The 25,923-nt window shown below is 52.3% G+C and overlaps 12 protein-coding genes across 12 annotated transcripts; 4 read left to right on the top strand and 8 right to left on the bottom strand.

Annotated features, from left to right (window-relative positions):
• Nucleotides 1-340: 340 nt before the first annotated feature.
• On the top strand, nucleotides 341-3,715 carry N7443_006110 (putative ATP-dependent permease ADP1; the record flags this gene model as incomplete). The annotated part of the gene is made up of 3 exons (XM_056886166.1): nucleotides 341-1,957; nucleotides 2,014-3,426; nucleotides 3,479-3,715. The coding sequence occupies 3 exons, from the start codon at nucleotides 341-343 to the stop codon at nucleotides 3,713-3,715; spliced, it is 3,267 nt and encodes a 1,088-aa protein (XP_056741614.1).
• An 819-nt stretch (nucleotides 3,716-4,534) lies between these two features.
• Nucleotides 4,535-5,190, top strand: N7443_006109 (cornichon family protein; the record flags this gene model as incomplete). Its single annotated transcript, XM_056886165.1, has 4 exons — nucleotides 4,535-4,635; nucleotides 4,728-4,883; nucleotides 4,958-5,024; nucleotides 5,098-5,190. 4 exons carry the CDS (start codon nucleotides 4,535-4,537, stop codon nucleotides 5,188-5,190), a joined length of 417 nt encoding a protein of 138 aa, XP_056741613.1.
• A 672-nt stretch (nucleotides 5,191-5,862) lies between these two features.
• Nucleotides 5,863-7,701, top strand: N7443_006108 (WD40 repeat domain-containing protein; the record flags this gene model as incomplete). The annotated part of the gene is made up of 2 exons (XM_056886164.1): nucleotides 5,863-5,976; nucleotides 6,070-7,701. 2 exons carry the CDS (start codon nucleotides 5,863-5,865, stop codon nucleotides 7,699-7,701), a joined length of 1,746 nt encoding a protein of 581 aa, XP_056741612.1.
• Nucleotides 7,702-7,780: 79 nt separating this feature from the next.
• N7443_006107 (uncharacterized protein) lies at nucleotides 7,781-8,611 on the bottom strand (the record flags this gene model as incomplete). Its single annotated transcript, XM_056886163.1, has 1 exon — nucleotides 7,781-8,611. One exon carries the CDS (start codon nucleotides 8,609-8,611, stop codon nucleotides 7,781-7,783), a length of 831 nt encoding a protein of 276 aa, XP_056741611.1.
• Nucleotides 8,612-10,630: 2,019 nt separating this feature from the next.
• Nucleotides 10,631-12,354, top strand: N7443_006106 (uncharacterized protein; the record flags this gene model as incomplete). The annotated part of the gene is made up of 7 exons (XM_056886162.1): nucleotides 10,631-10,785; nucleotides 10,872-10,885; nucleotides 10,945-11,017; nucleotides 11,067-11,757; nucleotides 11,811-12,014; nucleotides 12,071-12,214; nucleotides 12,268-12,354. The coding sequence occupies 7 exons, from the start codon at nucleotides 10,631-10,633 to the stop codon at nucleotides 12,352-12,354; spliced, it is 1,368 nt and encodes a 455-aa protein (XP_056741610.1).
• Nucleotides 12,355-13,309: 955 nt separating this feature from the next.
• Nucleotides 13,310-13,772, bottom strand: N7443_006105 (uncharacterized protein; the record flags this gene model as incomplete). Its single annotated transcript, XM_056886161.1, has 3 exons — nucleotides 13,310-13,450; nucleotides 13,478-13,603; nucleotides 13,665-13,772. The coding sequence occupies 3 exons, from the start codon at nucleotides 13,770-13,772 to the stop codon at nucleotides 13,310-13,312; spliced, it is 375 nt and encodes a 124-aa protein (XP_056741609.1).
• Nucleotides 13,735-14,275, bottom strand: N7443_006104 (uncharacterized protein; the record flags this gene model as incomplete). Its single annotated transcript, XM_056886160.1, has 3 exons — nucleotides 13,735-13,792; nucleotides 13,875-13,979; nucleotides 14,028-14,275. The coding sequence occupies 3 exons, from the start codon at nucleotides 14,273-14,275 to the stop codon at nucleotides 13,735-13,737; spliced, it is 411 nt and encodes a 136-aa protein (XP_056741608.1).
• Nucleotides 14,276-14,831: 556 nt separating this feature from the next.
• On the bottom strand, nucleotides 14,832-15,575 carry N7443_006103 (NudC domain-containing protein; the record flags this gene model as incomplete). The annotated part of the gene is made up of 3 exons (XM_056886159.1): nucleotides 14,832-14,863; nucleotides 14,955-15,276; nucleotides 15,330-15,575. 3 exons carry the CDS (start codon nucleotides 15,573-15,575, stop codon nucleotides 14,832-14,834), a joined length of 600 nt encoding a protein of 199 aa, XP_056741607.1.
• Nucleotides 15,576-16,682: 1,107 nt separating this feature from the next.
• N7443_006102 (uncharacterized protein) lies at nucleotides 16,683-16,895 on the bottom strand (the record flags this gene model as incomplete). Its single annotated transcript, XM_056886158.1, has 1 exon — nucleotides 16,683-16,895. The coding sequence occupies one exon, from the start codon at nucleotides 16,893-16,895 to the stop codon at nucleotides 16,683-16,685; it is 213 nt and encodes a 70-aa protein (XP_056741606.1).
• Nucleotides 16,896-19,458: 2,563 nt separating this feature from the next.
• On the bottom strand, nucleotides 19,459-22,059 carry N7443_006101 (uncharacterized protein; the record flags this gene model as incomplete). The annotated part of the gene is made up of 1 exon (XM_056886157.1): nucleotides 19,459-22,059. The coding sequence occupies one exon, from the start codon at nucleotides 22,057-22,059 to the stop codon at nucleotides 19,459-19,461; it is 2,601 nt and encodes an 866-aa protein (XP_056741605.1).
• A 501-nt stretch (nucleotides 22,060-22,560) lies between these two features.
• Nucleotides 22,561-24,252, bottom strand: N7443_006100 (2-(3-amino-3-carboxypropyl)histidine synthase subunit 1/2; the record flags this gene model as incomplete). The annotated part of the gene is made up of 1 exon (XM_056886156.1): nucleotides 22,561-24,252. The coding sequence occupies one exon, from the start codon at nucleotides 24,250-24,252 to the stop codon at nucleotides 22,561-22,563; it is 1,692 nt and encodes a 563-aa protein (XP_056741604.1).
• Nucleotides 24,253-24,497: 245 nt separating this feature from the next.
• Nucleotides 24,498-25,627, bottom strand: N7443_006099 (maleylacetate reductase; the record flags this gene model as incomplete). The annotated part of the gene is made up of 2 exons (XM_056886155.1): nucleotides 24,498-25,045; nucleotides 25,102-25,627. 2 exons carry the CDS (start codon nucleotides 25,625-25,627, stop codon nucleotides 24,498-24,500), a joined length of 1,074 nt encoding a protein of 357 aa, XP_056741603.1.
• Between the last annotated feature and the right edge of the window lie 296 nt (nucleotides 25,628-25,923).

The following is a 25,923-nucleotide window of genomic DNA, read 5'->3' as shown; positions in this document are numbered from 1 at the left end:
TGAGATTCAAAATATCAAGTACAGTCTCATTGGGGATCAGCCTGAACGGTGGATATGAGTACGCGATAGTTGCCCAGGTGGGCTGGGTTGAGGTGTTGTTTAGAGCGAACCTTGAAACCGGTGCCTGAACAGCTTCTCCGCCCGCGTCATCAACCCGACTCCACCTCCGCCTCTCCACTTCCCTGGAGTCCGAGGCATCTCCTCTTAACACCCATCACCCAATATCAACACCTTTTCGCATTACGCAGATGATCTGCCAGGTTTAATACCCTCTCGGCGATTTGCATTTTACGTCGCCGGCTCTCCGCTGTGCCTGGGTGCTAACCCACCCCTGCTCAACATGCGGTCGATAACCGCCCTCCTGTCCCTCCTCGCCCTGGTTCCCGCCTCATTCGCCACGGTAGCATGGAGCGAAATATCTGACGGCAATATTGTCCCCAGATCTCTTACTCTTCTCGATGACAGGCCTCCCAACTGTCCGCCGTGCTTCAACTGTCAGCTCGACAGCTACAACTGTACCCACTTTGCGCCCTGCAACAAATACAACGGGAAATGCTCCTGCCCAGCTGGCTTCGGCGGAGATGATTGCTCAGAGCCTGTGTGTGGCTCGCTGGCCGATGGCGAGAACCGCGCGGTGCGCGTTGGCGCAAGCTGCGACTGTAAGGATGGCTGGGGCGGTATCAACTGTAATGTCTGCCAGTCCGATAGCGCTTGCGATGCTTTGATGCCCGAAGGGAAAGACGGCGCATGCTACAAACAAGGTGTCACGGTCAATCAGAACTTCCAGATGTGCGATGTGATCAACAAGCCAATTGTGGACATGCTGGGTGGCCGAAAGCCCCAGGTGACATTCTCCTGCGACGCCGCAGATAAATCCTGTAACTTCCAGTTCTGGGTGGATCAGAAGGAGTCCTTCTATTGTGGCTTGGATACTTGCGATTGGAGTATGGAGACCGATTACGACAAGAACACGACCAGCTACAGGTGTGACAATGTACAGTGTAGCTGCATTGACAACCGCTTCCTCTGTGGCGAAAACGGCTCGATCAATTTGAAGGACTTTCTTGCTCAAGTCATCAAGGGACCGGCCACTTTCACAACGAAAGCGACCGCAGAAGGCACTAAGAGTGTGTTCTCCGAACCCGAGATGAACAACCTGATCAGTCAGGTGTTCGGTGACCCGAGCATCTTCCTATCCTGCGACTCTGGAGAGTGTCTCTACAAGACCAACCTACCCGGCTATGAGCGCCCTGTCAAGAAGATCAACACCCCTCTCATCGCAAGTGTAATTGCTGGCTGTGGGCTTTTCGTGGTCGCAGCAATCCTGCTTGTCTGGTATCTGACCCGTCGCGCTGCTCGTCGTGGTTACAGCCTTCTGTCTCTTTCGGATGACTCGGACGATGAAAATGCCAAGCTTCTGGCAGAGCACCGACCGGCGGCCCTTTACTGGAATGATGTGTCTTACTACTTGAATGGAAAGGAGATTCTTTCCGGGATCCAAGGCGCCTCTGCACCGGGCCAGATAACCGCCATCATGGGCGCGTCAGGTGCCGGAAAGACCACTTTCCTGGACATCCTGGCCCGCAAAAACAAGCGTGGTGCTGTTCATGGTAACTTCTATGTGAATGGCGAGAAAGTGGACGATAGTGATTTCAGAACTATGGTTGGCTTTGTCGATCAAGAGGACACAATGTTGCCGACCTTGACGGTTCATGAAACCATCTTGACCAGTGCCTTGCTGAGACTCCCTCGTGACATGAGCCGAGGAGCCAAGGAGCAAAGGGTTGTGGATGTGGAAAAACAACTTGGAATCTATCACATCAAGGACCAGCTGATTGGCTCTGAAGAGGGCAAGGGTCGTGGTATCTCTGGTGGTGAGAAACGCCGAGTTGGTATTGCTTGCGAGCTGGTCACCAGTCCCAGCATCTTGTTCTTGGACGAGCCCACCAGTGGATTGGTAGGAGGCAGCGCTCCCGTCACTTTCTTTTTCATTCCAACTAACGATTTCCATAGGATGCCTACAACGCGTTTAATGTGGTGGAATGCCTAGTCACCTTGGCCAAGACTTACAACCGTACCGTTATTTTCACTATTCACCAGCCGCGCTCCAACATTGTGGCTCTTTTCGATCGACTGATCCTCCTCGCGGGTGGACGCACCGTCTACTCTGGACCCTTCTCGACATGCCAGCAGTACTTTGACAAGATCGGATATTCATGCCCACCTGGTTTCAATATTGCGGATTATCTTGTCGACCTCACAATGCATGCCAGTGCCACCCACTCGTATACGGATGACATTGAATCGTCTGTGGACGGACGCAGTGGTCCTCCCAAGACTGCGTCGAGTAGCCTAATGGCCGTCAAGTCTGTTGCAAGCGTATCAAATGTCAGCTTTGAGGACAACTCCAGCAGCACTGCGGAGCAGACCCGTAGACCGAAGAGCAAGCGCCGGGTGTCTCTGAAGCAGCAGCAAGATCGCCAGCTGTACTCGCGTCGCAAGGAGGATCGCCCTTTTACCCCGAAAACCGATGAGGAGGACGCGACTCTGGATACGGCCAACGATGACCAGCAATGGATGCGTTTGTCACGTCAACCGGGCCACGTTCCCCCCCAAATTCTTGATGATCCGGATCAGCTACCGCCTCCGGCACCCGGACAGACCGACCTTGACATTCTGGTGGCCAGCTACGCTGACTCTGGTGTGTGTCAATCTGTTCACGACGAGGTCGTATCAGCTATCCAGTCTGCGCAAGTTGCCAATGGATCAACCAACTCTCATCTCGTGTCTGGCACTTCTACGGCGCAGCCGATGAGTTATGCTCGCATCAGTCTGGCCCGCCAGTTCATTATTTTGTCGCAACGCACTTGGCGCAATCTGTACCGTAACCCTATGCTGATGCTTACCCACTACGCGATCGCCATCCTCCTCGCTGTTCTGTCTGGGTATCTATTCTATGGCCTGACCGACGACATAAAGGGTTTCCAGAACCGTCTCGGTCTTTTCTTCTTTATCTTGGCCTTGTTTGGTTTTAGCACCTTGACAAGTCTAACGGTGTTCTCTACGGAGCGACTTTTGTTCGTTCGTGAGCGTGCCAACGGATACTACCACCCCGTCACATACTTTGCATCCAAGGTTGTGTTTGACATTGTGCCGCTGCGCCTCCTTCCGCCCATAATTATGGGTATCATTGTTTACCCGATGACAGGCTTGATCCCTGCATGGCCCGAGTTCCTCCGGTTCCTGCTGGTTCTGGTGCTTTTCAATCTGGCAGCTGCCAATATCTGTTTATTCATCGGCATTGTGTTCCGCGATCCCGGTGTTGCCAATCTGATCGGTAGCTTGGTGATGCTCTTCAGTTTGCTCTTTGCCGGTCTTTTGCTGAACCACGATGCCATTCCTCAATCGGCACTGTGGCTGCAAAGCGTAAGTCTCTATATAATTCCTGGTCGTGCTTTTCTTGCTAATTGGTCATCAGCTATCAATTTTCCATTACGGCTTCGAGGCCCTCATCGTCAACGAGGTCACCTTCCTTACCCTGATCGACCACAAGTATGGTCTGGATATCGAAGTACCCGGTGCCTCCATTCTGAGTGCCTTTGGCTTCGATACGCAGGCCTACTGGTTCGACGTTGCCGGGCTGGCCGTGATCTCGGGGGCCTTCCTCCTCATTGCATACGCATCGATGCATTTCCTGCTTGTGGAGAAGCGATAAGCCATTTGTGATTTTATGCTCCTATTTGACTGTTTTGCGTTTTGAGGGCAATGTAGTTTATGGAGATGTTGCTTAGAGCATTAGGAGAGCTGTCCTGTACTTGTAGTGCAGGAGCCGCTTGTATATATCTGGTAGACTGTGCTTTGGGGTTATAGTGTTATATCTGTACTATTACCTAGATATAGCTTACTTGAACTTATAACTGGATCTGCCTCGATTATTTCCATGTTAATCTATGTACTCGATCTCGAACTATTGATCTGAACTAGTAGACCCAGTACGAAAACACGTGCATCGAGAGCCCAAGTGGAGGTGCCGAATATGTGTGCGACGTCATTCTACGCAGCGCATCGAGCTTCCAGGCGCCCGTTATTAGTCGATCTGGCTTTTTGCAATAGTTTTCAGATATCTAGATCCGAGTTAACACTTACCTGCATTCTACATCATACATAGGGAGTTCTTCCTACAGAGCTATCTCCAGCCCTCGGTGAGTTGGCGCGCTAAGCCGTGACTAGCAAGTCCCACCGCCCGCACCTTCCATCGCACTTTCGCAGCTCCGCCTCCTCATTTCTCATCTTCTTTCTCCACCGATTACCTTGCTTCTGATTTGTGAGTGAGCTCCCGTCTCTCCCTTCGCCTTTTCCTTCGTGGTTCTCTCCATCTTTCTTGGATCCCCCACAGATACCCAACTCCAATTCCGGACTCTGCGATCCGCACTCCCCGACATCGCCAACCAAACCCCCCCCCCTCTTGTTTCGACCTCGCTCACCGTTTAAATAAAGTTCTCCCAGATATTTCGAGGAGTGAATCGTGCCCATCATGTCTGGAGAAGCGTGGCTCTACCTGTTGGCGGTGTTGATCAACGCCGTCAACCTCTTCCTTCAGGTGTTCTTCACCATCATGTACAGCGACTTGGAATGGTGAGTAGCTCTGCCCTATTCCTTTCGGCGCTTGTATAGAGCTGTTTCGGTTCTCACTGGACTTTGCTAACCTGCGTTTCTCCTTTTCGCAGTGATTACATCAACCCCATCGACCTTTGCAACCGCCTCAACGCCTACATCATCCCCGAAGCCGCCGTCCACGCTTTCCTGACCTTCCTATTCGTCATCAATGGCTACTGGGTCGCTATTGTTCTCAACCTGCCTCTCCTGGCCTTCAACGCCAAGAAGTACGTGCCGCTGATATAGCTCTGCAAGAACTCCCGCAAACCGTGTAGGACGAGGCTAACTCATGGGACCACAGGATCTACGAGAACCAGCACCTGCTGGATGCGACTGAGATCTTCCGCAAGTTGAACGTGCACAAGAAGGTCAGTGCTATCTTTCCCCCGCCATTTTCGCCACACTGGTTTATCTGGAACTGACCCATGACTCGCGCAATAGGAATCCTTCATCAAGCTAGGCTTCCACCTCCTGATGTTCTTCTTCTACCTCTACAGCATGATCGTCGCTCTGATCCGCGATGAAGGCCATTGACTTCGCAACAAAACCGAATATACAATGCGCCATGGCCCTCCCACCTAGCTCAAGAGATTTAGTTTTCTGCAAGACGCTCTCTGGAGATGGATTTCTTGTCTTATGGGCTGTGTCTGTCGCTACGATGACCTCCCCTGGCAGCCGTCATGTCATATAATGTGGTATGATGCCGTTCGAGCTGTCTTGGAGGATTAATGAATGATGTGCGTGAATTCTTCGTTCAGTCTTGAGATAGATGGGTGGTCCGGGGTTGGGAAGTAATAGAGATTATGTACGTTGCTGTGTATGGTTCTGGCACCGATCGAGAGTCTTACAAGGTTCTATCATGGTCTGCTTTTGCCTTATATTTTGTCCTTCTTTTGTTGATCTTTCCATGTCTTTCGGCCTGCGAGCTGTATATACCTCCAAGCGGTTTGGCAACGAAGAGCGTACGATACCCATTTATTTCCCAGCAGCGTAGAGTCTTTAATTATGAGGTACTTGGCCGAGAGTAAAATTGTGATACAGTCGTCAACGATAATGCAACTTTGACGTTGTTCCGCGGCAGTCCATTTCTTCGCCTTGGGTCTTTGTCACCGCCCGTAAAATTCGATCCGCCTTTGCATCTGCGGTCTCCACTCGAACTCATTCAGTCGCGGTGGGCATTGCTTTCTACCTTCTCTCACATTTATCATGGCGTCTTTACTAGGCGCTAGCTATGAGTCCAGCGATGATGACGCCGGGGTGACCAAGCCTCAGGTCACCACCGCAGCCACAGTAGTTGCTGCTCCAGAAGTCAATACAGAGGTTTGGTCCCCTACTCTCGATCGCGCACTTTGAAGCTCCAAGGGCCATTTGCAACATCCCCGGAATGCTCAGATAAGACTAACAACTTTACAGGACCATGCGCATATGCAAATGACCCTCACCAATACCTCATCCCAAGCCCTCACCTACAACGCCACCTACGATGATTTGATGCGCCCGTCTCAAGGACCGGTGAATCCTTTCAAGCCAGCCGGACCGGGAAATGGAGTCAAGAGGAAGAACGTCCCGACTGGTTTCGCCGAGGAGGCTGCCATCAGCGAGTCGACTTTCGCCGCGCAGCACCGCACGTTCCAAAGCTTGGGCTACACACGCAACCCGACTAAGCCGGATCAGTTTGTCGGCGACATTGAGAAGGCTGCGCAATTCGGTGGCCGTGACGTGGTGCAAATGAGACCCACCAAAGGGGCGTCCGCTACGTGGCGACAGAAGCGACAAAAGAAGGGCGACTCCAGCATTGTCGAAGGAGATGGCGCGTACCTTGGACCTTGGGCAAAATATACGAACACTCAACAATACGATGAGATCGAGGTCGGCGATGATGAGGATCGCCAGCTGGCAAGTGATGAGGAGTGGGTGGAGGAAGACGAGACTCTGGCCCCGGCCGCGCCCATGCCAGCGATGAGCAAAGAGGCTACCGAGTACCAAGGCGATACCTCCAAGAACGAGACGACCGAGTTCCACGGCTCTGAGCAATTCGACTACATGGGCCGGACATATATGCATGTGCCGCAGGACTTGGACATTGACCTGCGCAAGGAACCTGGCAGTGTCAAGAACTACGTGCCAAAGAAACTCATTCACACCTGGAAGTCTCACACCAAGGCCATCACCTCTCTTCGTTTCTTCCCTGGATCCGGTCACCTTTTGCTCTCATCAGCAGCCGACGGCAAGGCCAAGATCTGGGACGCATATCATTCCCGTGAGCTGTTGCGGACTTTCTCCGGCCACTCCAAGGCTATCACAGACACAGACTTCGATCCGACGGGGAGGACTTTCCTTACCGGTTCATTCGATCGCCAGATCAAGCTCTGGGATACCGAGTACGGCAAATGCTTGGGACGGTTCTCGACTGGCAAGACCCCCCACGTCGTGCGATTCAACCCCAGCCCGGAGCACTCGCACGAGTTCCTTGCTGGTATGTCCGACAAGAAGATCGTCCAGTTCGATACACGAACCAGCGAAGTCGTCCAAGAATACGATCACCACCTGGCAGCCGTCAACACCATCACCTTCGTCGACGACAACCGCCGCTTCATCACAACCTCCGACGACAAGTCTCTGCGTGCGTGGGAGTACGGGATTCCCGTACCGATCAAGTTCATTGCAGAACCCTACATGTTCGCCCTCACCCGAGCCACGCCTCATCCCAACGGCAAATACGTGGCGTTCCAGTCTGGTGACAACCAGATTGTCGTCTACGGAGCTACGGATAAGTTCCGCCAGAACCGCAAGAAGAGCTTCCGTGGACACAACGTTGCTGGATACGGTATCGACATTAAGATCTCACCCGACGGTCAATTCATTGCCTCTGGTGACAGCGGTGGCTACGCTTGTTTCTGGGATTGGAAGACGGGTAAAATGTATCATAAGCTTCCTGCGGCAGGCAAAGAAGGCGGCGCCGTTACTTGCTTGGACTGGCATCCCCAGGAAACCAGTAAGGTGGTGACTGGTGCGTTGGACGGACTTATCAAGTATTGGGATTAGGCTTGGTGTGGAATGTTTATATCCGCCCCGTCGAGGCGTTAGACCAAACCAGCTTCCAGTATCTATACTATTTTAGAATTTAGTGTACTTCCGCATACTTCTCTAAAGCATCAAATAACCGCCCAAAAACACCATCATGCCAGGTCCTCGCCTCCTCCCACTCATCACTCGTCAAAGTCCCCTTCATAAATTTCAACCAACCCCCGACTATAAAATCGCCAAAATTAACTTCCTCCCCCAATAAGAAAGGCCCCCTGCAATCCCTCATAAACAACCTCGCCAACCCAGCCAATGTCTCTCTAAACTCACCCCACAACACACCCCTTTTCTCTCCCCTAACAGCAAGATCATCCCAAGTCGGCACACCCGCCCTCCTCGCAAACTCAGCCCTCACATCATCTCCAGACACTGAATCAAAAGGCAACCCATGCGCCATAAGCATGACATGTGCACTGAACGCCGCATCAACATTATGGTTAAACCTTACATAGTCCCCACAAACGCCCTCATCCCGTCCAGAAAGAGGCGCGAAAATAGCCAAATCGTGTTCAAAGACATAATCGAGTTTCTGCGGAGGAAAGAGATCTTTTACGCCCGAGTCGGCATAGTGGGTTTGCATATGGATAGCGATATCGAAGGAGTCGCCGACAATGGAGTCTGTCGACGAGTCGGTTATCATGGGGAGGGTGTGATAGTCCGAGCCGTCGGCGAATTTGCGGGCGGCCGGAACGCCCATTGCGAGACGGACTTTGGAAATGTCGAGCATTGGAACCCAGGTTGTTTTGTAGGGAACAGCCTTGGCGTTGAGGGCGTAGCGGGCTTTCCATGGGTTTGGGGCGCAGGTTGTTTCTGCCATTGGGGGGCCGAAGGCGATATCGTAGAAGGTGACTAGGGGAGTAGAGTCTTCCATTCTGAGTGATAAGGTTCCGAGGCAGAGGGGAGGGGAGTTTTCGATATTGATATTATGAAGTGGTTTAATAGTTCGGATATAGAGACCCTAGTACGGGAGATGACCGTGTGTGTGTGTGACTGTGCATGAGTCATGTTCTGGGCGAGTCGCATTTTGGAGTGGGGTTGAACCCTCGGATACTGGCAGATGTGGAGATCGATGCGAAAATGCACTGCATATTCTTCGGTATGAAGAGAGGCGCAGTTGACGTCATTCGGCAATTGAAGTTTGTTGCATATGGATGTCACTGATATCAATTGTTGGCCACCTTTAGCTGCTGTCGGTGTTTCGTTCAAAAGTTAGGTACCTCAAAGTGATATGTTCACTTGTTGTGCCATTAATATGGCCTACTATCTGGTTTTTCGATATTGTTCCTCGATTGTCATCTCCTTGGTATCTGTATTCTGGGAACCATCTTACTGCACGACGAAAATGCATGGATAGGAGCTAGAGGGTTGATTTGTGTAAATGGTAGCTCTCGGTACGGCTAATAGGTATCCGATAATCAGGGTTGGCACAAGCTCGCAAGCCCGGTCATCAATTTTCAAGTTCAAGGACTGAATCGGAATAAAACTGAGTTGCAGGATTCTCAAGTGCTGACAACCGTTCAAATCCGCTAAAAGCATATTCAATAAAGGTGAGTCAATAATCTTGATGACCGACATCGGACTGAGTCGTGCAAAATCTAAGAGCAGATCAGACAGGTGTTTCCGATGGAATGGTAGTACAAGTCATGTCTGCCAGATAAACATCAAGCACATTGTCATGTATCGGATTTAGTAGACTCCAATAAGTGGACCAGGTGGGCCAAGAGCCTCTTTCACCCGAATGGCTCGGGACCACTTTTCGCAACGAGGCTCGAAACTCGAACAATTGATGTCATCAAGATGTTGTGTCCCTCTGAAACACTACCCACAGATACCCCAGGTAAAGATAGGAGAACGTTCTGTTTCAGTTCATGATCATCGTTCACATACCCCGCTTTCCACGCCTTCGCGTCACGACTTGGGTAAACACCTACCTGTTCAGCATCTAGTCGGCTTCTAGCTCGCACTTAGGGGCGAGGCTAAGTAGCCACTCCCTCAAGATGGCCCAAGGCACACGCTATCTGATAGAACCGGTCCACCGAATCTTTGACAAATATAAACTACTTGCGATCGCCATGAACTGATTTTATTCCGGGGCCCCAGCCTGTCGAGGACAACAATTCAAGTATCACGTAATGAAAACTCAAGACGTAACATGCATAATGTTGGCCAAGGCGAAGGGAAACGCCTCAAAAGGTGTACAATTGGCTTCTATCACCGAGTTCGTCATCTGCTGGACGGACCTCATGTTTGCTCTATGCCATTTCGAGATTGCCCGACTGCTGCCCCACACAAAGAGGCGATAACCCCCCAGATAAAGCGACGATTTATGATTGAATTGTCTAATTTTCTCGAATATTCCCGACTCGGGGCCCCGGGGGGTAGTCGCCGGGCCGGTTTGGGGTTGCGCCGGGCCGGGATCCAGACCGCGCCTGGGGTTGGCTGGTTCGAACCGGGCGCAAAATGCTAATCCACATGGAGAAGGCGGTGCTCATGGTAGTGAAAACCTTACAGACGTGAAGAATGTTATTTCGCCTATATAAGGGCATTTCAAGCATGCGAGGCTCAACGAGGTATAGAGGCCTAGTTTCGGCGCGAGTTCGACAACTCACCTAGTGTGTCTTTTTCTCTCGCTTCATAGGATACGCTATACCCGCATAGTGTAGCCCGGTGTAGCCGGTGTAGAGTGGAATTAACGTTATCAGACTTTATTGTGGAGATTGATCCAGTTTACCCTAGGGTATGTCCATCGCCACGCGCCAAGACTGGGAAAAAAATGGGTCAATATGCCTTCATCTCCGGGCACTCCACGTCTCGTGAGCTCCTGTTCCTTTTCTTCTTGTCTTTCACCCCAGACGTTTGCTCCTTCCATCTCTCCCCATACTAGGCCATTATGAGCGTCCCAGAATACCCCTCGATCGTGCAGGAGCCCGATGCCTACCATGATCAGATCGACGCCGAAAAATACGACCAGAAATCGCCTCATGAGGATGATCCTTTTGGAAATGAAGAAACTGGAGAAGTGAAGTATCGTGTGATGAAGTGGTGGTAAGTACCCCAGTTCTGCCCCAAGTATCAGAGCCCTTGAGGGTGGTATAGTCCTATTTTTTACGCGATGTTGACGATTTTTACAGGCAAGCTGGAATGCGTAAGACTTCGTGATGGATGTCAGTCAACATTGAATGTCCAACTAATTCTTTAATCTAGTGATGGTGGCCGAAAACATCTCGCTTGGTATTCTGTCTCTTCCATCGGCAGTGGCGACTCTTGGAATCGTCCCGTAAGAACTGTTTATACGTGTGACAGAATCAAGGCTGACCATGAACCAGGTCACTTATCCTCATCCTCGGCCTGTCGGGTATCTCATGGTATACTGGATACATCATGGGTCAATTCAAACAAAAGTATCCCCAGGTGCACAGTATGGGTGACGCCGGCGAGCTGCTCATGGGCTCGTTCGGTAGAGAGCTGTTCTTCTTCGGCCAGCTGCTATTCATCATTTTCTTGATGGCCAGTCATATTCTCACATTTAGCGTGCTGTTCAACACTATCACAGACCACGGCACATGCACCATCGTCTTTGGTGTCGTTGGCTTGATCATCAGCTGCATTTGCGCCCTCCCGCGGACATCGAGCAAGCTGTTTATCATGTCCACCGTCTCCGCCTGCAGTATCCTGATCGCCACCATCGTCACCATGATCTCCATTGGTGTCCAGGCTCCCGATGACGTTGTGAACGACATTACGACTTCGCCGGACTTTGTGGACGCTTTCCTCGCCGTCACCAACATCGTCTTCGCTTTCATCGCTCACGTGGCGTTCTTCGGCTTCATGTCGGAGATGGAGGACACGAAGCAGTTCCCCAAGTCCCTGGCCATGCTTCAGTTTGTCGACACTACCCTATACATCGTCACGGCGATGGTCATTTACTGCTATGCCGGCCCAGACGTGGATTCGCCCGCTCTGTCATCCGCTGGACCTTTGATGAAGAAGGTCGCCTACGGCCTGGCCATTCCTACGGTATGTTCCCTCCTTTCCACTTGAACTTTCAATCTAATCTAACATCTTACTAGGTCATTATTGCCGGTGTTGTTTTCGGCCACGTCGCATCCAAGTATATCTATGTTCGGATCTTCCGTGGCGAGCGTTCGCACCACATGCATCAGCGAACGTTGCTGGCCACCGGCACTTGGGTGGCGATTAGCTTGGGCATCTGGGTTATTGCCTGGATCATTGCTGAGTCGATCCCCGTGTTCAACGACTTGCTGAGTTTGATTGTATGTTCCCATCTTCTGCAAGGCTAGTGCAGAGCATTGCTAACACCTCTTCACAGAGCTCTCTTTTCGGAAGTTGGTTCAGCTACGGTCTCCCTGCCATCATGTGGCTGGTTATGAACAAGGGACGGTGGATCGAGTCATGGAAGAAGATTGCTCTCACGATCGTCAACCTGGTGATTCTGGGAATCGCCTGTACTATTGTATGTTTGAACCATCCAAACACGGTGGAGCTGTGTGCTAACGAAATGTGCAGTGCGGACTGGGTCTGTATGTGTCGGGCAAGTCAATTAGCGACAGTTCGTCCAACGCCACCTGGACCTGTGCCAACAACGCCACCTAAAATGGCCAAAGTTACGACGGGGAACTTCTCGCCTTGACGACTGTTTTATAAATGTTTTTGGTATTTTGGCTAGCATATGGGCTATTGGTGGCTACTATAGAATAGCATGACTGGGCAAGCCCAGTCGTTGTAAATAGATTTACTAGCATGGAATTTGCGGCAAGGCTTTTGATAACCGCGCCTTTTACGACTCTTCGGTCTTCGCTTAATCTTTCCAAGTAACCTAGATAAAATCCCGGCAAATACGGAGTACTATCCTCGGATTGTGCTCGGTGAGGCCAGACCGGGGATCGAGGGTCCCGGGCCGGCTACCCTCGGACAACGGTGGGTTCGGGGTTTTCTATGACTAAAACGCGACGAAGGCAAGACTAAAGCGGAAAGTGACAGTCATCGAACCATAAAGTGTCCACTGACCCCGTGGGTCTGGTTTGCGGGGTGTGGAGAGATCTCGACCGTTCCGGCTGTCTTCCATTACTGAGAGAAGATGTGCAAGTTCAAGCACGACGCCAATATAGATATGCAAAAAGAATCAATTGAGAGGGCATCTATTGACTCATGACAAGCTGTTGAATACACCAGAGCACAGTCCAGCTCAAAGCATAGTCACATCAATCCCAGGTTCCACTGAAATCTGCCCCTGCACATAAGCAAATATCCACACCTCTGTGCTGGAAACTCAAGCAATTTGAGTAATATCGGATCATCACTATCCTCTAGCTTCATACAGATAGCAAAACAACTCCGAGCGCACAGCGGTGACTGGTAAGGGTTATTTTCTGAGGTCAAGAATTCGGTGATACCGCAAAGATCTGCGAAATCGGGGTTCAATCCTCACGGCCTGGACGAATATCTTCAAACTCGAGATTTGAGTCGCGCGACTCCATGAATGCTGCCCACCACGTGCTTTTTGATAACCACTTGCCTGATCGTTCTCTTATAAAGCCCAGATGACCCTTTAAAAGCCAGTTTCAATCGGTTGGGTTATTGGAGAAGACGAGAGGGAGTTCCGTGAGTTGAATGCTTCCAACATGAATATGCGAAAGGTGAGAAGAATACATGCGGAGAAGACCTTGCCCATGTTACTTTGCTCGATGCTCTAGACCTCCCCTGAGTATTGCTTTACCGTTTCTTGTCGGTGGTAGGCCGAGGCGAGGCGGTAGTCGCTGTTGTTTGGTAGGATGTTGCGAAGACGGGATATTGTTACGTCGATGAGTAATGGCGTCTGGTCGAGTAAGTATAGGATTACTAGCTACTCATCCCTAAATGGGGTACTTTTGACTTGAAAGGCAAGCCGATGTCGCCTTTCGCACCATGACGCATATGTTGGTGTCAGAAATGATTATTCTGGATTGATGAAAGTGATGCAGCGCTTCAAAGACATTAATGATCCTTTGCCGGAGAACCAATCTGTGGGACATTCGAAGGAGTTGCCGCCTCACTATTTGGACGTAGCAACTCATCCAGCTTCGCCGCCACTAAGACAATCCGTGGAAATCATATCCAGAATCGACCCAACAAACCTCGCAACATCCTTAGTGGGGCTCACCAAATGCCTCGGATCCTGGTGGGGACATTCGACACCGAATTTCCCGCAGCGGAGACAATTATAGCTTCGTTTCATCGCACTAAGCTCGTCAGTATACATGTCACATTCTGTGAAAGGGTGGAGGTACCTTAACTCTGCGCTGCTTATAGGTGGCGCATCTCGCCCGAGATTTCCGATGAACCCTCCTGGCATGGCAGACCCGATCGACTGGTTCTTCCGCACCTTGCGTCGGCATTTGTGATTTGTCGTTGAGGGACGCAGAAAATACTCTGCCCTTGCATGGGTCCAGACGGGCCGGTGAGGGTGGAGATGTTTTCGGACGAACGCATGTTGTTGAGTCTCAAGATCCACATGCGCAGGTGGAGGCGTGGTCATTTGAGGAAGGGGTATTTGGCCCGAGATCGATTAGTCGAGGTTCTCAGGGTGCTGCAGTATAGTTGTCTGTGGCTTCACGGCTGATGTATATGGAAACTGGGATCTGCGGTCTTAGCCTTTGTCATGGCTGCATGGAAAGGGCGCAGAAGAGGCGTAGAATCGGAAATCAATTGCCGAACAAACTCGGAACATCATACACTCAATTATTTAGGCGTTCCGTCGGGCGTAAGTGGGAGAAATTGGCGATGGCTGCATTTACGATCGACTTCGCCTCCATGATACGTTAGGCTAGTCCCGAACAGGCAAGGCATCGTATCCGTCCCAATGGGGCAATCCAGGTCACCTGACCTTGTCAGAGAGATGGTTTGATTTACATAGATCTACGAGGATCCGACAGTGTAGAAAAGCTCATGTGCCGGTCCGATCTCAGTAGGAGACCACCATATGCAATTTCATCATTCATGCGGGGTTCAGCCCTCGATGCAACATAATTCATACTTCATCCACTCCATGAGAATCCACCACGCATCACGACACCATCATACGGATGTAGATTTTAACCGACCTGCGCGTTGGAGAAATCCATCTCTGTCGTCCACAGTTAGCCACACATTCCAAAAGCGGGCTAGAAAGCCGGAAATGCAAGCGGCTTGCAAGCCACTGCACGCCAATCACATACCTGGGTGGTCCGCCTTGAACTTCTCCAAAAGCTCCTTCTTCTTCTGCTCGTCACTGGTCATACCGCCCGTTTCCTTCTGGCGCTGATCGTACATCATCTTCTCGACCATGGCGCGGGTCTCGCCGTCTAGGTCACTCAGGCTAGAATTCTCGGGCTGAATCTTGGTGACGTCGATCTTCGGGGCGTTCGTGACGACGTGCGGCCACCACTCCATCTTGTTCGCCTTATCGAGGTGCAGATTGACTTCCTTGCCCGGAGGCTTGGGGGTAGTTTCGAGGGTCCACGATGATTCGTCCACGACAATCGGGTGAGGGAAGTCGCCCTGCAAAGATAAATTAGTTGAGCGGTACGAAGCCTGCAGGAATCGGCACGCACCTCAATGATGGGCTCTTGACCCTTGATGGCGATCTTGATCTTGGTCTTGGTCAAGGTGACTTGCATATCGCGGCCCTTGATGTTGGCAGGAATGGGCGCGGAGACGTCCACGTCACGGATGGTTTGGGTCCATTTGTAGGGCAGCTGAGCTTGCTCGGCCTCTTCACGAGCCTTGCGCTCCTTCTCCTGGAGCTCACGCGCGGCCAATTCAGCCGGTGAAGGGTTCTCGGGCTCGGGGGCAGACATGGTTGATTGGTAGAAGTGTCAGGTCGAAGCGGGAGGAACGAGGTGGGGTTGCAAAGGCGGCCGTCACTGCCCTCATTGGCCGTCGTACTCGGACAGTACCTAGAGCTCACGCTCACGCTCTCACGCTGACCATTGGAACGAACGGACCTGGATCGGCCTTGGGTGATAATCTTGCCTGGGAAATCTCACTGCATACTTGACGTCGCACAGTGAACCTTCTTTTCGTGTTTTGCCTGCGTGAAATTGGGAAGAGACAGGTCTCCATAGCCGCGCTATACGCGTTTTTCCTCCCTTGCGTGGGCGGAAAGGCCACCCGGTTACCCGCTATGACAGATCTTCGGTGTGAGCTATCCAAAAGCCCCCTAAGCACCGAAAGGGGTAAAGCAAGACCGGCGCCACCCGAGCTGACTTAACTGATCCACAGCAAGGAATGCTGTCAAAATGGTCTGCAGGGGGGATCGAACGCGACCAGACGCGCATACAAGATTCCAAGGCATACGACACACCGCTCTGCACACTATGGCATTGTGCAATCAGCTGAAACCGTTGGGCACAGCTGGACCTACCCAAGCAAATGACAACCCGTAATGGACAAGGCTGTCCATGGCATACACCACACAGAACTACACTACTTTGACCGACTCAAGTCGTACGCAGCTACTGGCAGAGAAGCAAAAGGAAGGCTCCTAGTCGAAAAATCTAGCCCGGGCAGATCGTCCAGGGATAGTCTCGGATATGCAAGCCGCACGGCAGATAGCCAGATTCTAGAAAAAGATGACACCATTGGTGCCAAAAAATGACTAAATGACATGGCGGAAAAAAACAAAAAAAAAAGAAACAAAAACAGCGCTGGTGGCGGTGCCGACAATGCCAGTTGACCCCTGTAAACCATAGCTCGAACTCCGTAGCGAATGTGTGAATGTGTCCCAGTTCCCCGGTTCCTCCCATTCCGCCGCTCCAGAGAATGCATATGAACAAAAAGCAGAAAGTCGAAAGTCGAAGATCGAAAGTCGAAAAAATAGACAAGAAACACCAACTCCGCGTGTGCTAAGGGACTTGAACTGTCGTCAAAATTTCACTTCCACATCACATCATCGAGTGGACTGTTTAGAGTTTCTGGCTTCTTCCTCCTCTGCAGCCTGTCAGCTTCATTCTGCATCCCATCGGATTCTTTGGATTCCACTTACGGCGGATCTTGTCGATTTGCTTGTTGGTATTCTCCATGAGCTGATCCCATTGACGCTGGTAGCTCTCAACTATGCTGAGCGGCTTGGGGGCTGGTTTCTGAGCCTCAGCCTGCTTGGACTTGACATGGTCCATAGTGACGGTACTTTGGTTGCGTGGTAGTGTGGTAGTGAGGTAGTGTCGTGTGCTGGATTCTGAATGTCTTCGCTAGTTGAAATAGAGTATAAGGTTGCAAGACTGAATAGTGTGCGGCTTAGTGACAGACGGACGTCCAAGGCCCCTTTATATGAATCTCTGGAAGCTTGGAACTCCCAAAGGGGAAGAGAGAAAAGATTAAATCGAATATTGGAAATCAAGAAACCCAAAAAAAAGCAAAAAAACATAAAATAACTCTGGAAAAATAAAATAAATTAAAAGAAAAATCCGAAAAAAATCCACGTAGAAATGTTTGCTCCGATCACGAGCCACATCTGCACCGCCAACGCGTTCACCGACTCCTCCCTAGATTCGCCCTAACCGCGTCGCGGGACACGGTCCGTCTAGCCTTCGCTGGGAGGCCGGGTAAATCCCGGCATATGCAGACATTGAGATATCCTGTTTCTCCTATTGGCCCTAATTTTACAGGGTTCAAAGCTGGAAACTGGCATCTGGTTCAACTCCACACCCTCTTAGCCCCTCCCCCTAGATACACTAGACACAGACCCATCTAGCAAGATGTCCGACCATCTACCCGGCCCCAGTCCGAGCTGGCTGAACCCAATGGGAAGGCCGCCAGGGCACCGCCCTGAAGGATCCGTACCAATCGGGGGCTTTTACTTTACATCCGCGCCAGCCGATCTGATAGTCTTCCTTAAGTTGACGCCTAAAGGGGCGCCCGAAGGACTGGGGGACCCATATGTCCCGGGGAAGCGGGTTGGGTTTCGATCTCAGCGATCAGCGATCGGAGCTTAGGTCTGTGACACTGGCACCTCAAGGGTCGTCATTGGAGCTGCGTTCACCGACACAGAAGTGCAGCGCGGGAGGTTGCATCTTCCACGTGCAGTGACAGCATGGCCGTTGACTTTCTTGACCGCATCGTTCCTCAATGTCAGATGATCCTATGCACAGCCTCCGCTGACGATCGGCACTTTAACACCGTCGCCGCGTTCAGCGCGGCATTCGGATTCGTTTAGGTTTCTGGTGTCTATGTCATCGTGGCTTATTTTCGATTCGCTTGGGCCCTGTGGAGGGAGATGGGGATGACATGATGCCTTCTGGAAGATATTGGCCCGTTTCATCTATTAGTCTCGGGCCATAGTTCGGAGTGAATCAAGGTACCCAGGAGCTAGCTCCATAGACTATAGAGATGGGCTACCATGGGTACTCCATAGACCCACCTCCCATCTCTCAGACATGACGCCACGGCGATATCCGTCACTCGGGCCCTAGCATAGAACCCAAACCTGGGACTATAGGAATTTCTCCGATTCCCCGATGTTGACCTTTTACCGAAACAGTATCGTCCCCGTCCAACGTCCATGATCGTCCCCCGCCACGAATAGGGACGTACCCTTGGATGCCGGAGCAACACGCGTCCCCAACTAATGCATCGTTGACGCAAAGGTACCCCAAAAACCCGTACTTTGGACACATCCACCAGCCTACATCACCCTGAAACAGCCTAACGCCGTACTTATTTCAAGGTCACCGGATCTCCTTCCGCCCGGATCTCCACTGGGCCCTGACGCCCACTGCCAACAACTATTGACCGCCGGATCGTCAGCCCAGCATCTATCCAATCCGAAGTTCCCATCTACTCAGAAATTTCAAGCGGGGGCAATCCAAGCGAGATGATTAACGATCTGCATCAGCCGCTCGGTCCTAGGAAGAGTTCAAAACAGGAATTTGGCTCCGTGGCATCACCAGACCGTGTCTGCACGCGGGCTATTATCGGCTCGGCTATCTTGGGACTTTTGTCTGTTTCATGTCGTTGATGTCCAAGGTCGACAATAGTACCGTGCAGATGTAGGTTTGTTTGCAATAGCGGGCCCGACTATGGGTCAGCCTCAGCAAGGACCTTGGCATGGCGATCCCCTAGCCCTCGTTACGGTGCATATACAGAGGATCAAAATATCGGATCTACAACCGGTTCTTGTTGTTTGTCAATGGTTGACTCAAACACACATGTGATCTACATCCTAGAACAATTCAAAGACATAAATGGGCTAGATGATTGATTTCTAGGGGAATAAATGTATGCCATCATAGATGCCAAAGGCCATCGTCGGTCTAGTACCGAGCCGGGACAACCCGCCCGGGATGAAGGTAAAAGAAAGAGTCATAGCACTGACCGGTGCCTGCATCATTGGCCAGCCATGTCGACAGGCCTGTTTACAGAAAATGCTAATCTGAGGGAAAGGGACCGAAGGCGCCCGAAACGAACATGCCTTGTCTGCAGGCCCAGTCCGGATCAGAAGAAGGGAGGGAAAGGGGGTGAGGACAAAGAATCCGTAGATGCGCCGTGCTGAAACGCCTCGGGTATTGGTATTGGCTTTGGGCCGCTCTAATGCAAATATCGCTTCGGAAAAGAGTCGGTAAATGAGAAAACTATCCAGAGATTCCCGGCGCCGTGGTATGTGGTATGTGATGATCGCTAAAAGAACCGAGGTATGAAATTCAGATGGTGGTTGGTTGCTGTGTACCGATGATAAGGCGGAGTCTACTCCGACTCGTAGATTGGACCGACATGGTGAGCTCCGAGAAATAAAGGAGACTGGAAATTAGTCAGGTTGTTCGGCCGTGAGCTATCGGGTACGCCCGCGTCGTTGTCCTCGTGGATATTAATGAGGTCAATGAGTGCGCTGGTGCTGACCAGCGGAGCGGGAGTCGGAGAGGAACCGTGCTCGACAAACTCAAAGAACTGGCCTGCGAACTCGGCCATTTCATTGGCTACTTTGAGCTCGAGGATGCCTTCTAGCACCTGCATGTCCTTCTTCCACTTCCGCTCCCTCCGTGCCTTTTCTTCCTCGCGACGGCGGCAAGTCCCGTCACGGGCACGGGCTTTCATGCAGTTGGGGCACAGATAGTTCTCCTCACAGTACGAGCACTTGCAGGGCGGATTGGCCGCCACACATTCGGAGCAGACATAGATAGCACAGGCCTTGCATTCCCGGAGATGGCTCGGACACCGTTGCCGCTGATCACCGACGGCACGATACTGAGGGCAATAGAAGGATTGGCATCCCTGCCAACGTTGCACTTCAAAAGTTGATTCAAACGAGGCGGATGATGGCGATGACGAGCCCGAGTGATTGGAGGGTGGGGCAGAGAAGGACCGAGTGGTGTTGCGAAGGAATAATGACTGGGTTGACTGGTCACCGTTCAGTGGCTCGAAGAGATTGTCGTCTGCAACAGTATCACCCGGTGGATCGTCGATGAAGCTGCTGTTGGCTGAATCCTGGCGCTGGGTTCGGAATGGGAGGTCATAGCCGGGAAGTTGAGTGATAGCGGCATCAGATGATGAAGCGTTGACCGCTCGGGTTTGGATGGTCATCTTCTCGAAAGCAAGGTCACGATAGCCACAAATGCGCAAGCGGAGACCACGGAGGTCGTGTTCGATGCAGAGAGGTTTAGAACAACTCTTGCAGTGAACCTTCCACTGTGGCGAGTCGTAGCACTCCTGGCAAAGGTTGCGTGGACAGGGTGAGACCTGCCGATTGGGCGGTCCTAGTAACCACTTCATCATCGCGAGATGTCCGGTCTCTAGGGAGTAGTCTGGCTGGCTAGGATCGCCATAGGCGTACTTCGGGAATGTCTTGCTCCACTCGCTGACGGTGTACTCGAGGTCCTCCCATCCTTGGCCTCGAGGCAAAGGTACGGCGCGTACTTGATCAACATCCCGACTGGGGGTGCCGATGCTGATACCACCACCACCGGAGAAGATCGGCTCCGTGCAGCACCAGTGGAAATTAAGGGCCGGATGTGACGTGGGTGCTGCTCCTTGGAATGGGGCGTTGTCTATAGGACTTGAAATTGGATCTTGCATAGAACTGGGTGAAAGAGTTGCCCCCGGTGCCCACCACAAAGGGTCATGCACGGGCGGCGTTTCGGTGCTTGTCGATACAGCAGAACTACCACGGTGAAGATATGGTCGCTCATAGGCACAGCTAGCGCAGAGGGTTCGTCGACATCCCACACAGTGCATCAGGATGCTACACTGCTCGCACCGCTCTGATATCTCATCAAAGCAGCTGTCGCATTTCACATTCTGTATGAAGTGTGTGTGGCTCCGGCGGAGATGCGCAGGGGTCATCTTGCCCTCGCCCAGGTCAGGTCCCTCCCCAGTGCCAATAGCTTCTCCATAGCTTCCCGTGTCGCAGTTCTCCCAGAGCTTCCCATCGCGCACGATTGACCGTTCTGCCTTTTCATCGACTGCGCCGATCCAGTTCTTGCATCTCCAGAGTCGATCAAATACAACCCAAACTTCAGGCGAACCCTGGGGAACTCTCATGGAGACATACCCGCGCCTTCGGTAGCATCTACCGGCAGGTGTAGTGCACCACGCAGTATCAGTCCAGATACCTAGTTTGTGGCAAAGATTAACCAGCTCATGCGTAGGTTCAGAATCAGAGTCTTTGCGCAAAAGTGAAGCAGAAAGATACGGCCGTCGACGGTGATGTCGGCACCGATAAGCATATAGACTCTTCAGCGCGAGTCTTTTTGTCGCAGGCGAGCTTCCTATATTCCTCTCCATATCCACATCATATTGCAGCCCGAACATAGTCAGATACGGGATGATGTGGTACTTGAGAGAGACGTTTTTACAACCGCGGACAGACAGGTGCACCAACGTCTCCCGGCGCGCATGCAACACGGTTGAAATGAGAATTTGACCCGAGACAGCGGTGTTATCGAGCTCCAGGCTCTTAAGGCACCCACTGAACGGGATCACCATGTTCATCAACAGTTGATCCAGGGCATACGGCCTTGACTGGCGATGTGTTTCTAGGTCGGACGTGCCCGGAATGATGATTCGGGCGGTTGGTAGCGTGCCCGATGGGAAGAGCAGGCGGAACGAGAGGGTCTTCCATGCGGTCGGATATGAGCGGAGGAACGTTCGGAGGTAATGGGAGGTATGGTATAGCTTGATAATAGTGTCGGTCGGAATCTGGAGAAGTAGTGATTCCAAGATAGGCGCATTAGTAGTAATTACGCACTCGAAGAGCGATAGCGGGCGTTCGGCTGGGACGACGGATTGTTGCAGGGCATTCTCCACGAGCTGCTGAGGTGCCTGCTCAGCGGCATCGAGATCTGTGGCCATCGTGTCGTGGTGGACTTTGCCTCCGCACCGGGGAAAGCTTAGGGACCGGTCTGGATCTCTCTAGTCTCGCTCGTCTCTCTCTCAGGTCGAAGGGGACGCGAAGGCGCGGACAGGCTGAATTAAGGCGCGGCACATGATAAGACGAGGAGGCAATCACATTTCCAAGCCACCATGCAAGGCCAACGGTGGTGAAGTGCCTTAAAGATGTGCGATAAGGTGTGGGTGTGGATCGTAAGGGCGGATCGGGGTATCCGAAGGAGGGAGGACAAGGACAAGCCCTGGAGAGAAGAGGGGGTTCGAGAGGGGGGATGAGCCTCCTTAGTCCATGGACTAGACGATGGGAAAAGCAAAGAAGCCTTACTCTTAGAAAAGACAACGTCGAAACAATTTGAGTGTCGGTTGCGCCCGTCAGAAAATCATCGTCATGTGATGGGAAGACCCCGGTTCTTACTATCTGCTCCTCTGCATTGAGTCTTTCGCGCTATATACATCCTTTGTACTCTAGTGTTTGTCCCCCTCGCCAACTGTGTACCCTCTAGCAATGCCCTTGCGCCCTTCCTTGACCAGTGTGCTGTCCGGGTCCTCCTCATCGTATCGGATATCGAAATCGCTGCCCAACCCCTTCCATGTCCGCTGGGACCGCAGGTACTCCGCCCCTGGAGATACTGTGCCGCCGATCATGGCTAAGTCGCCCTTGGCCCGTCTTGCCAGAGCCCTAGCAGCAGATGGACCATTCGATCCATCGAGCTGAGCAGAAGCGCGGGGTGCGGGATCACGCATCGGCCGGGAATGCGAGACGTAGCGACCAGTGCGCAGGTCAAACTCCGGTGGTGCACTCTCGGGATCCGACATATCATCCCCGTCCTCGTCTCCGTCTGCGTTGGAGCCGTCCTGAGCCGTCGCTTCCTCGGCAGGCCTGTCGAGGACGGCCTGGAAGTCGCTGTGCCATGAGCCAGTCCAGACTCGCTCGGCATCGCCCTTCAGAGCCATCTCCAGTTCGAACGGGGTGATGACGGGCTTCCAGAAGTCCCTGCTATCCACCAGCGAGCTCTCCCAGCAGCCAATGACGATCCAACCACCGATCTCACTGAAGTTGGCGACCTTGGCTGCGTTGAGCTTACCCACCACAAACATGTAGCTCTTCTTGCCTGCCACAGCGATCTGTTCCTTAACATGGTTCACGATGTGCAGATAGTTCTTCACACTGAGAGTGTTGATCAAAATACCCCAAATAGGCACCGTAGTCAGGGATGTGAGAATTGCATAGCGCCGACGTAATGCAGCCGCAGTAGAGGCCGGTAGAGGCTTAACGTTGTCGTCGCTTGGGCGATCCGTGGGGTATATATGAATGGCGGCAACGCGCGAAGCAAGGGTCAAGAGCAGGGCGGTTGGGGGATCGGAGATGTGGAACAGCTGCCATTCCGACAGTGTTTCAGGCGACTCGCGAATGGACATTGGCACTGTACGGTTCGGAATGGCCGATGAAGGCTCATGCAAGATCTCCGTAGCAAATAACTCGGTGTATCCGTCCTCCACTAGACGTTTATATACCGTCTGGACATGCTGGGAGTAGGTGACGTCGGCCGCGATGATCACTTTGGTGGTCGTCTCGGGGTAGGTCGCCTTAAAAGCCTGGATAAGAGGATCAATAGGCAGGGGCTTGTTGGTGAAGACGTAGATGACGGGCAATCGCGCCGTAGGAGACAGACACGACCTTCCGTAATGGACCACGACATCTGCGTCCACATGCTCCGCGGCCACTTCGTCGACACAGCAAAGACCGTACGAGGTGTCTGCCAGAATATATAATTTTGGGGACCACTTCTCCGTCTCCTCCACCGATAGTTGAGACACATCCTGGGCAAGGTGGCCATCCGCATCCGCCCCGCCACCGTTTGTCTGAGTTGGAGATGTACCATTCGCAATGCTAACTTCGTCCGAATTGAGCCCGCGGCTCAGTAATTGGAAGACTCGAGGAGCATCGGGGAGCATATCATCGGGGAACTGGAGGGCGATGCGCTTGTACCGCGCCTGGCGGATCTCTTTTAAGGTGCGCTCGATATCATAGGTGATGGAAAGTTCATCGTCGGGGAGCGGGTGCGTCGCATCGGAGGTGGCCACAGGCGTAGTTTCTTCAAGAATGCGAGCATCGGGGGTCGACAGCACGGGGGCTGCCTCCATTTCCGAAGCCATTTGAACGTCGTGGAGGGGTGCGCGGAATGACTGGAAGTGGGATGTTCTAAAAAAATTTGGAGAAAAAATGGCAATCCCCCACTTCCCACGCCGCGATAACACAAATTACGGATCAGCCCATTGGTAGCTGCCCACCATGCCACCACTTCTTTGGTTTGGAACGCCTTTCCCTTTTTTTTGCTAATTTTGATAGATCTGAAGGTGGATCGATTCGTTGTATTTTATTTACACTGCATCTTAAATGACTATAGATCCGCGCGTGCAGGCTCGCCCGCCCAAACTCGGCGGATCAGCTCGCGAATCGGCGTGCGCTCAATGGCACGTGGGTTCCAGTATGCGTTAGAAACAGCAATGTCTGCAGCCTTGTCCACGTCTTCCTCCTTCATGCCGAAGGCCTTGAGATCACGCTTGACCTTAAGCTTGGTCAGCAGGACGTTCAGGCCGTGGATAGCATCACCGTTGCTCTCCGGAAGCGCATCTGCGAGCTGCTTCATGGCCTCAGGGATGCTGGGAGCATTATATGAAATGGCATGGGGGAGGACGGCAGTATGAGTCTCTGCGTGGGGGAGGTTGAAGCTGCCACCGAGAGTGTGGCACAGCTTGTGGTGAATGGACATGCCCACACTACCCAGGCAGGTTCCACAGAGCCAGGCACCGTAGAGCGCACGAGAACGGGCTGATTGCGAGGAAGGGTTCTCAACAATTTCAGGAAGAGCAGAGGCGAGAGCTCGAGTGCCCTCGATAGCCATCATGTTGATGATGGGGTTGGTGTTGCGGGCGTACAAAGCCTCCACTGTAGATTGCGCATTAGCTATGTGTTTCCTTGCAGATGATTATCGATGAACATACCAGCATGAGCAATGGCATTGACACCGCTCGTAGCACTCATAGCCGCAGGTAGAGTCATTGTCAAGTCCACGTCGTAGATCACCGTCCCGGGGAGGATTTTTGGATCAGACCGAGTCTTCTTCAAGCCATCGGCCGTCTCGCCCAAGATGGGAGTCATTTCACTGCCGGCATAGGTAGTCGGAATGCAGATGTGGGGCAGACCGGTGCGAATGCTAATAGCCTTGCCCAAACCGATGGTGCTTCCACCGCCGATAGAGATGACCGAGTCGGCCCCCTGCGCCTTCGCATACTCGAGAGCCTTATCGGTGATGTGAGTCGGGGTGTGCATGGTAGCCTCGCTGAAGATGCCAGCAACTTGTCCCTTCAGCACATCCTTCACGCTCTCCGCCTGGCCGACCTGCTGCGGTGTTGACAAGACCAGAGGAGCCTTGACTTGCAAACGGGCAATCTCATCGGGGAGCTTCTGCAGGGTGCCACTGCCGAAGACGACACGGCCGGGATTGGGGTTGTATTCGAAGGCGTCCATCTTATCTTTAATTTGGCAATTCAAATGGGAACCCAAGGTCTTTAAGTATCCCCCACAGATCCGATCCGAACGTCATGGGCAGCCGTGGGGCTGTGGGGTCGGCAGTTCGAGCGAGCTCAGTTCCGATATTGCGAAATTTTGACCGGGATTTAGAAGTAGAATGTCAGAATAAGTTTAGGCCTATTTGTCTAGAGCCGATGTCCGCGATTGCCTCCATTCAGTGCCAATAATCTTGAGCGTATGGCCGTAGAAACCAAAGTTGATCGCGGAAAACCCCCGGGATCAGCATCTTAGTT

Source organism: Penicillium atrosanguineum (assembly GCF_028827265.1).
Source record: "Penicillium atrosanguineum strain IBT 20685 chromosome Unknown utg000004l_segment0_segment0, whole genome shotgun sequence".
NCBI classification, from domain to species: domain Eukaryota; kingdom Fungi; phylum Ascomycota; class Eurotiomycetes; order Eurotiales; family Aspergillaceae; genus Penicillium; species Penicillium atrosanguineum.
This window is presented reverse-complemented; position numbering and strand designations above follow the sequence as displayed.